The sequence below is a fragment of the Argentina silus genome (genome assembly GCF_951799395.1).
Source record: "Argentina silus genome assembly, chromosome: 15".
Taxonomy (NCBI): Eukaryota; Metazoa; Chordata; class Actinopteri; order Argentiniformes; family Argentinidae; genus Argentina; species Argentina silus.
In genome coordinates, this window is record NC_139669.1 from 14,662,386 (window position 1) to 14,672,385 (window position 10,000).

Genomic DNA, 10,000 nt, shown 5'->3' on the forward strand with positions numbered 1-10,000 from the left:
CTCCATACCCAACTACCTCCATGCCTAGCCCCTGGCCCAGGCTGAGCTGCTCCCTATGGGGGTAGGCTGGGCTAGCTACCTCCATACCTAGCTACCTCCGTGCTGAGCCCTAGCCCCAGAGTGAGCTGCTCCTCTGGGGTGGACGGACTGCAGGCTACCACTATATCAAGCCATAAGGTGCTTGGCTTCTTGTTATGGGTGTGTCTTTTTTTTTTGCGTTGATGTCTGTGAAACCATTAAGTGTCTGCGTTTGTCTATCTCTGTCAGTCTGTTTCTCTCTCTCTCTCTCTCTCTCTCTCTCTCTCTCTTTCTCTCTCTCTCTGTCTTTCTATCCGTCTGGGTCTGTCTGCTTGTCTGCTTGTCTATTTGTCTGTATCTGTCTGTCTCTCTGTCTCTCTCTGCCTTCCCAACCGTCCGTGTCATTCTGTTTGTCTGTCTGTCTGTCTTCCTATGGGTCTGGGACTGTCTGTTTGTCTATCTGTCTGTTCCATCTCTCTGTCAGGGTGCCACAGACAGAGCTGTTGGCCTTACTGGCCAGCGTCACTCTAAACAGAGGTGACAGGGGTTGTGACAGGGGCCTGTGCAGTGCCAAACAGGGACTCTCCTCTCCTCTCCTGTCCTCCACCCTGCCCACCCCACGTCTCCCTCTGTTAGCGTCCATGGGCCCCTCATTCCCCTACGCTGGCGTGCCCACAAAGAGGGCACTGTCCCACAGGCCACAGGGCAGACTAGCAGGCCTGGGAAAAAAAGAGGCCGGGGTTAGAGAGAGAGAGAGGAGAGAGGGAGAAATGGGGTGAGAGAATGATAGAAAGGAGCACCCTCTTTCTGGGGGGTTAGGGTTAGGGGGGGTGGGGGGGGGGGGGTGAGAAAGACATGGAAAGAGAGGAGAATATATATATATATATATATTCACTCACCGAACACTTTATTAGGAACACTATACTAATACTGGGTAGGGCCTCCCTGTGCTCTCAAAACAGCCTCAATTCTTTGTGGCATTAATTCCACAAGATGTTAGAAACATTCCTTTGAGACTCTGGTCCATGATGACATGATTGCATCACGCAATTCAATTCCTGCAGATTTTTCAAGTGCACTTTCAAGCTGTGAATCTCCCGTTCTACCACATCCAAAAGGTGTTCTATTGGATTCAGATCCGGTGACTGGGAAGGCCACTGTAGAACACTGAACTCATTGTCATGTTCATGAAACCAGTTTGAGATGACTTTTGCTTTGCGACATGGTGCATTATCAATGTGGAAGTGGCCATTAGAAGATGGGTAAATTGTGGCCATGAAGGGATGCACATGGTCAGCAACAATACTCAAATAGGCTGTGGCATTCAAGCGATGATTGATTGGTATTAACGGCCCAAAGTGTGCCAAGAAAACATTTCCCACACCATTACACCACCTCCACCATGAGAAGGTGTACAGATGTTCCTATTAAAGTGTTCCATAAGTGTATACACATATATATATACACTGTATAATCAGATTAGTGTGTGTACACTGTATATATATATATATATATATATATATATATATATACAGAGAGAGAAAGAGAGAGAGAGAGAGAACTAAAATAGAGTGTACACTCTGTGTGAGGGCGAGAAGGAGTTGTTTTTTTTCTTCTCATTTCTTTTCTTTCCTTTTCCTCTCTCATCTATACCCTCCAGAATTCTCCCCATTTTTTTGTTTTTTGTTTTTCCTGAGAGCAGTCTTCCAACGGTACAGTATGTCGTTATAGCCTAAGTTGTGTTGCTGCCTGTTGCAGTGTTCCTGTAGAGTATCTGATCAGTGCAGAACCCCGCTAAATGCTTTAGAGTGGCCCTGACTGTTCTGTGAGGGCCCGGTGTGCGGGGGATGCGTGTGAGATGAGCACGACAAAAAAACAAAACAAAAAAAAGCCATCGAAAATGAAGTGTGGAAATCAGATTAGCTGTGTGAAAACCAGCTACCCTCAATAAGCAATATGGAAAAGACAGTGAAAACGCATCGTCGAGCCAAAGAAAAGCATGGAGGATGATGTGGATGAGGTGGAGAAGGAAGCATTCTGGGGGCCCCTGGTAGAAGTACCTGATTACAATGATGGTGTATTAAAATGGCTGAGGCGCCTGCCTGGGGGAACGAAAGGGAGGCTGTGGAATTGCTGGAACAAGCGTGTTAGTGAGTCGCTTCGCGACAGAACGATCTCTCTGGTTTTGTCTCCTCATCGCGGTTGTGTTTCGCCGGGAACGGCCACAGTATCGTCATGTCTGCAGCATGTGCGAATCGTCCTTTCGGAATGTCACAGGGCAACGTGTGATTGGCTGTTCGTCGATTTGTCAAAAGCTTTCGTTTTTTGTCGACAAGAATTGACTCCAAAACCACCAAAGGACCAAAAAAATTAAAAACAAAAAAAACAAAGGACAAAACAAAGAAATTATTGATTAGAGAGCAATTTTGATGTCATTCAGAAGAAAAATTGGTAATCCCTATCATGTAGTTATATAGAGTTATTATTGTCACAATAGTATTTTGAATATCATTTTTCTCAACGGTTCTGTTGTCACGGTGTGACATTGTGTGGCATCGATAGAGATTGGGGAGAGAACCTTCCACTCTGTTCCTTGACCAAAGCTGAACTCTGTGTGTTGTCGGGGGACCACTAAATCAGATCTCCCACTGTTCAGCTGACAGTTCAAAGAGGTGCTTCTTGACAGCTTCATTGAGACAACGTGTTCAGTTTACATGGGTAACAGCAGTCCCCCCCACCCACTCCCCCGTGTGTGTGTGTGTGTGTGTGTGTGTGTGTGTGTGTGTGTGTGTGTGTGTGTGTGTGTGTGTGTGTGTGTGTGTGTGTGTGCGTGCGTGCGTGTGAACTGAGAGATAGTAGGCTAGGCTAGGCTAGGCTAGGATAAGCTAAGGTCATCCATAATCCAACTACCCTTTCATGTGGGCCTGGTGTCCATTGCTAGGTCCTGCTCTCCTGCTGTGGCCATTTCTTTCTTTTTTTTCAATCAGAAATGCCCCGAGGACTCCTTAAACCGCTTGTTGGATTCCAGCCATAACTACTCAAGTGTTATTATATTGATGGAACTGGTGGTTGAGTGCAACTTTCCCCCACTAGGAACTCCAAAAACTGTCAACGTTGATAAAGATGTGTCCACAAATTGACTTATATCTTGCTTGGTCTTTGTCGTAGAACTGAAAAAAAAAAAGAAAAAGAAAAAGAAAAAGAAGAAACTCCTTTTTGATCAAGTTCATCTATAGATCTCTATCTGTGTATCAGTCAGTCCATGGAATGTGCCAACTGCACTATGTGACTGTCTTTATATGTGTCCTTTTTTCTGTCATCTATCATGTTTTTTGCCTTGTTTATTCATCCATCCGTCAAAAGCATAGACAGATAGAAGGAGAGTCTCTGAGCCGCTCTCATCTCCTGTTCAAATCTACCTATTTTGTTCCTGGAGCCGTTCTTCCACATTTTAAGCACAATTTGAGCTGTGCAGAGAGCATCAGAGCCCTGTGCCACTTTGATAGTGTGGATTTTTTTTCCAGAGAAAGGGGGCCCTAATACATCTTATCTGTTGTTGATGCGCAGACGGTTTCTGAACAGCTATTTCAGAGAAAACGGATTTCTGCCCCAGTAATTGCCTCTGCAATATTCCCCCGGATCCGCACATCATTCAAAGGAATAGGTCTTCTTTTTCCCTGAAAGGTTTCTGCAGTCTTGCAGAACGAGGTGACTGACACATATTTTTTTTTCCTTTATTTTTATTTTTCTCTTTTTTCCACATTCTCCACTCCCAAGCCCTCCCCCCAAAAAACAAAGAACTATTAGTGAGATTAATGACAATCCCAGTGATCCCTGCATCAGCCAATTAAAAAAGCGTTTTTTTTTTTCTCTGGGAAGACCATGTTAAATTCATCACAGCAAAGACACAATTAGGTGCCTTACTGTGATTAAAACATGCGGTATTGAACTGCTCAATATTCAATAAGGGTTTTCTCTAGTAATTTCGATCCCTTGTGATATAAGGATCATGCATGGAATTAGTACTCTGTACACATTTCCACTAGGCCCTGTCTCCTACAGGGGAGGCTGGTGGAGAGAAATCGGAGGACGCGCTCATTTTAATGCATAGAATGGAATGAGGAATGGTGTCAAAAACACCATGCAATGAGCGCGTCCTCCAATTTCTCCCTCCACCAGCCTCCCCAGCTCTGCTACTCTATCTGCACAATATGAAGAAGGTATCTCATTTTTTTTATTTCACATTATGTCCATGGAACCACGCTATTCTGGGAACACGGCTACACCTTTTTATTCACATGGGGAAATTGACTATCGCCCGAGACGTCATTTGTAAGCCCCATTCAATCTCCCTGGAACGGCAGGTACACAGAGGACCCTGGCTGGGAGAGGAAATAAGATCTCAGCTGGATAGTTCTGTCCTAGCCATTTTGTAAAATAACTTTGGGGACTGTGAGAAATGAAGGTGACTCCTGTTTGCTTTAATGTGGTTGTAAACAAACACACACACACACACACACACGCACACACACACACAGACACAAACACGTGTCATGCTACTCCTCGACGTTGCAAATGCATTGTCTGGTTCAATCACATTTGTCGAATGCTATCTGAATTTTCGAAATGTCACAATTTGTGTCAGGCAGCTCGCTGCACGTGACGATCTTTAATTTTCCACCTCAGCCCCACTCGCATTAGCGCCAGTATCACAGCCGTGACAATGGAGCGACACCATATCAACACCCCGATATCGGCCACATCTGACTTGATCCCGGCAATCCAAAGCTGTAAGACGGGTGTAAACACTTTGTCACAGAGCAGGCGTCCCTCTTGATATGGTTGACATTTGAGAGCAGGGCGAGAGAAGAGAGAGAGAGAGAGAGAGAGAGAGAGAGAGAGAGAGAGAGAGAGAGAGAGAGAGAGGGGGGGGGGCAGGTGTTGAGCAGGGCGAGCAAGAGTATGTCGCGCCTAGCATCTAAATAGGGTTCACCACAGGTGACTGGGATATGAACCCCGGTGTGTGTGTGTGTGTGTGTGTGTGTGTGTGTGTGTGTGTGTGTGTGTGTGTGTGTGTGTGCGCGCGCGCGCGTGCGTGCGTGTGTGTGTAATAAGCTCCCGTCTCTGTAACATGTCAGATATCAGCGCCAGGCAGGACAATGAGAGAGCAACAACATCTGATTAGAGCCACAAGGAGTCCGAACACACACGGTTTCTATGGGAACAGGATATTATGTGCTGGTGGTGAGCTAACAGGAAGTTTATGTCTGTCTGTGAGCTTGTTTACAAAGCTCCTACGGACTCAATCTCCCCTTGTGGGATCTGGGATGAATTAGGATGCCTGTTTACAGTACTGCTACTCAGTGGACTGGCACTGTGTGGTGAGTCGCAGCCATAAACAGTAAGACACAAGCAATCGCACCTGAGAGAGATTCCACCGACCGTTCTTATTAACTTTACTCCTTCGATTTTTTTCACGGTCGTCGATTAACACGCTTTTCCACAGTAGCGTTTATTTAATTGTGTGTTCAACTGTAAATGCGTTTGATGGTGATTTGTGTTTCGCTCGATACTCAATTCAACAGTGGCTGTTAGTTTAAAGAAGACGCTGTGATATTGTAGTATTACAGTATTCATGAAGTTGTGATGTATGTGTTTTACAGTAACAGTAACTTACTGAGGCTACGTTCTCTGTGGACGTGAGGCCTACAGTTTAGCAGCTTTGCAGCAGTGTGTCAAACAGATGCAGAGGGTGGTGTGCGTGTGCGTGTGTGTGTGTGTGTGTGTGTGTGTGTGTGTGTGTGTGTGTGAGATGTAGGAACATGACAGATCAGCCATGGGAAATATGTGGGGGATGCTGTGCGGTCCTGCACACAAACACACACACACACACACACACACATACGCACCCCTTTCCTTACCCATCAGCTTTCATCTGGCCCATGGCTACTACCCCCCCCCCCCCCCCCCCCCCCTCTCCCATTGCCACTCCTCTGCCCACTGACCTTTCCAGACAGAGCATTGCCCCTAGCCATGCCTGGGGCGCGCTGAGCTGATCTCCCTGGCAGAGGGAGGCTGAGCAAAAGAGGCAGCAATGGAGGCTCCCGTGTGGCACTGTGGGTGACATGATATCATCAGGCATGGGGGTGAAGTACCACAGTACACTGCTGCACCATCCTCATGACTGAGGATCCACTGACATGGTCAAATACACCACCCCACACCGCAATGTTTGCCTTGTTTTCTTTTCCTTTTTTTCTTGGTTCTGACAAAAACAAAAGGAAACATTTGAGCGGCACTGACATAAAACAACACATCGCGTGTCGGAACTGCCATTTCTAATACGACCCTCTCTGAAGAACGGCATTAGGTCATATGCACGTGTGGTAATGATCTATTGAGATGCAATTAGATCAGTTTTTGGTTGAGCAAAACATGTTTTGCCAACGTTGTCTAGCCAGGTGGTATATTGAATAGAGGATTATTTTGATCATGTCAGCCTGTCTTCGGCTATGACTTCATGGTGACTTCATGGCTTTGCCACGGGTAGTCAATTGTTCCACTTGTAATACAGGCATTATTACCATTACGGCCAGTCTATCAGGCCTTTCCATTTGGGATAAAGAGATGAGGTATTGTTTTATAAAAATAAACTGCTGGCGTATTCCAGCCCCTAGGCTAAGATTGATCTGACCTGATCTTGGCCTGTTCTGGTCTGTTCTGGCATGTTCTGTGTCTGGGCTGTTAGTGTGTCTGTGTCCGGGCTGTTGTGTGTCTGTGTGTGTGTGCATGCGTGCGTGCGTGTGTGTGCATCTGTGTGTGCGGTGTGTATTCTGGCTCGCATTGTCTGATTACCTAAGACTGTTTGTGAGCGTTTAGGGGTGATGTCATCTCACAATAGTCATCGCCACCCAGAATAGATAGACCTATCTCTGCTCTCTGTCTGTGAATAATAAATACCACTCAATATGGATATTTATTTTTTGTGTCTGTGGAGAAAAAAAAAATCAAATATTCTCTTTTTTCCTTCTTCCATCTTTCATCCTCCTTTGTCTATTTGGACAGAGAACATTCTAATGATCCTCCGTTCAAGCATTACGTCAGTCTTCCTAAGACCCTCTTGGCTACTGTCCTTTGAAACAATCTTTTTTTTTTCTCTCTCTCTCTCTCTCTCTCTTTCTTTCTTTTTTTTTCTTCTTCCCCATTCTACCTCTCCTAACAAGAGTCCTTTTCTTCTGTGTGCAGGTCAGCCTGTCCAATGACTCCAGCTGCGTCGAGGAGATTCTACGGGTAAGTGAGATTCCCTTCCTTTTCTCTCTCTCTCCCCCCGCTAATTACACCTGGTTACGGCTGAGCTACTGTTTGCACACAAAGCCACTTATCCGTCCAGAGACTGCATGGGGGCTCCGGGCAGGAAGAAAAGCCCCTGTGATCTGACAATAATGGGCCCTTGTGCTCCAATACAAATCTGACTAAATTCATCAGGGGTGAGACGAGAGCAGCGAAGCAAAGTTCTCTATCCTCTCCTGGTGATTGCATGAAAAGCGGTTTGACCTTCCTGGGGCTAATACACTCTCTCTTTTATTTACAAATCAATTCTGTGCTTAATACCCCGTGTCAGATTTGAATGGGAATGTGTGGGGATGCTATGAATTGAAGAGACAATTCGAAACGTATAAACATAGGTTAGGGCTGTGACCTTTGCTTCAGGGCGCTGGCTGGCTATGTCCAATCTGGGTTGTCTGTGTACTGTATGTAAGACTGCCAGGGTACAACTGGATAGAGATATCCTGGGTGGGGTAGGTGCAGTGGGCAGTGATGACAGGGCTTATGACAGGGGCTATGACAGGGGCTATGACAGGGGCTATGACAGGCCTATGACAGTTCATGACAGGGACACTCATTGATAGCCATGTGTGGCTGAGGCGGGCGTAGTTGTTCAGGGCTAGAGCAACTGGTGACGCCCCATCGCCGTGACAACCTCACTGTTCTGAGCCGCTCCAGTGCCTCAGGGAACGGCAGTGTGTGGACGTCACGGCAACGGGGAGAGGGATACGCATGTCTCCCTGACGACCCCACTGGATGATGTGGGGCCTGTCAAACACGGAAACCCCCTCTGGGAGTGGGATGATGTCACAGAACAGTTGCCGGGCAACCGACACTGTGGCCATCAGGCAGTGTGAGTTATATATATTATATATATGTGTGTGTGTGTGTGTGTGTGTGTGTGTGTGTGTGTGTGTGTGTGTGTATCAACCAAGGATCAGAAGCTGTCTGTGGTGGACAATGTCACCTATCTTGGCAGCACCCTGTCCCATGCTGTTCACATAGTTATTTAAAATCTACAACAGGATTGCCAAGGCAACTGCAACCTCTGGCTGTCCGGGCGATACAGTGTGGGGAGAGGAGAGGAAACCAAACTCAAGGTCTTCCCAGCCAGTCGTTCGACCAACCCTCACTCACGACTGTGAAACCTGGACAGTGTACCAGCAGCATGCCAGAAAACGAACCCACTACCACCTGAACTGTCTGAGAAAGCTTTTGAAGATCCAGTGGCAGTTCCTCGAGCATTCCGACATGCCGAGCCTTCGCTCCCTACTTACGAAAGCACAACTCAGATGGGCTGGCCATGTGACCAGGATGCCCTGACTCTGGCCTAAAACAAATCTCCTTTGGTGAACCGAGGAACGGGAAGCGACCGCAAACGGCGGGCAAAAGAAACGCTTCAAAAACACTCCGAAGCGTCAACGTAGAGCTGAAGTCTCGGGAAAGTCTTGTTCCAGAGCGTCCCTCCACCTGGCAACGCCTCGTTAGGGATGGAGCGACCGTCTCGGAAACCAAGAAGGTCGGCAGTGTCATGTGGTAGAGACAGCGGCGGAAGACGACAACCGACAACGTCACGTAAATGTGTTATGGTCTTCATAAACCTATGATGGGTGAACCTGTGTGTGTGTGTGTGTGTGTGTGTGTGTGTGTGTGTGTGTATAGTAGAGTAGACCCGAGCCGCGTGGAGTCACAGCTCGGCCCCGCGTCAGCAGGCGTAGAGGCATGACTCAGGAGCCACTTACTCTCTTGATCCACCGGAGGTGAAGTGCCGCCTGCGAGATTTCAACGCCACAGCCATCTTTTTTTCGCGCGCGTTCTCCTCTCTCCCCCTCTCTTAGCAAGCATCTCTCTGTTTACTCTTTCGGTTCGCTTTCTCCGGCTGGAAACTTAAAAGCAGGAATTCCAGCTCAAGCCATTTTGAAGAGATGAGAATGTCTAATATGTGAAGTGGGGATGAATGCGACTTTTTTTCCTTCAGAAAGGAGCTAATGGAATAGATAGCTAGCTTCAGCGTTGCTGTTGACAAACACACAGAGCACCGCTATTCACCACTTAAAAGCCAAATTCGCTAAGTGCACGTCTTAAAAGAGGAAATATTGTGAAGCTCATAGGTTTTTTCAACCCAGCTTTTTTTTGTTCTTGTTCATTCTCTCCATTTGCCGCCAGGTTCATGGTTTATCTTCCTTATGAAGCACTGATCGAATCAAAAAGAATCAAATCAAAAATAAAGTGGTGATAGATTAGAAACTGAATAGTGGTACGTCCCACACAGCTAGAGATGGCAGATTACATTCATAAACGAGAGAAAAATAAACGGCAACTGTACACACACACACACACACACACACACACACACACACACACACACACGCATGCACACACACACGTTTGTGTCCTTAGGCCATGCAAACTGGATTGATTGTTTAACAGATTTTATTTTCTGGAAAAAAAGGTGAACAAAAGTGAGGAGAGTGAACAATATCAAAGTGTTTGAAGTGTATATGAATCTCCAGGATTGGATGGATGAACATAAAAAAGTATGAGAAAGTAGTATATCTAGATAGTACTGTATGCTATATTCCAGTCTGGTTATTAAATACATGAATATTGATGAATTTGGGGTCCCTAGACGAGGTCTTAGCTTAGTCTTTGGTGA

The 10,000-nt window shown here is 46.4% G+C and overlaps 1 protein-coding gene across 1 annotated transcript in view; it reads left to right on the plus strand.

The window, feature by feature from the left end:
• The window catches only part of LOC310816298 (AF4/FMR2 family member 2-like), a 111,777-nt gene that overhangs the window by 36,822 nt on the left and 64,955 nt on the right, over nucleotides 1-10,000 (plus strand). The window contains exon 2 of the mRNA XM_083686422.1: nucleotides 7,264-7,308. Within this exon, the coding sequence (XP_083542548.1) occupies nucleotides 7,264-7,308 (45 nt within the window). The remainder of the gene's footprint in view (nucleotides 1-7,263; nucleotides 7,309-10,000) is intronic.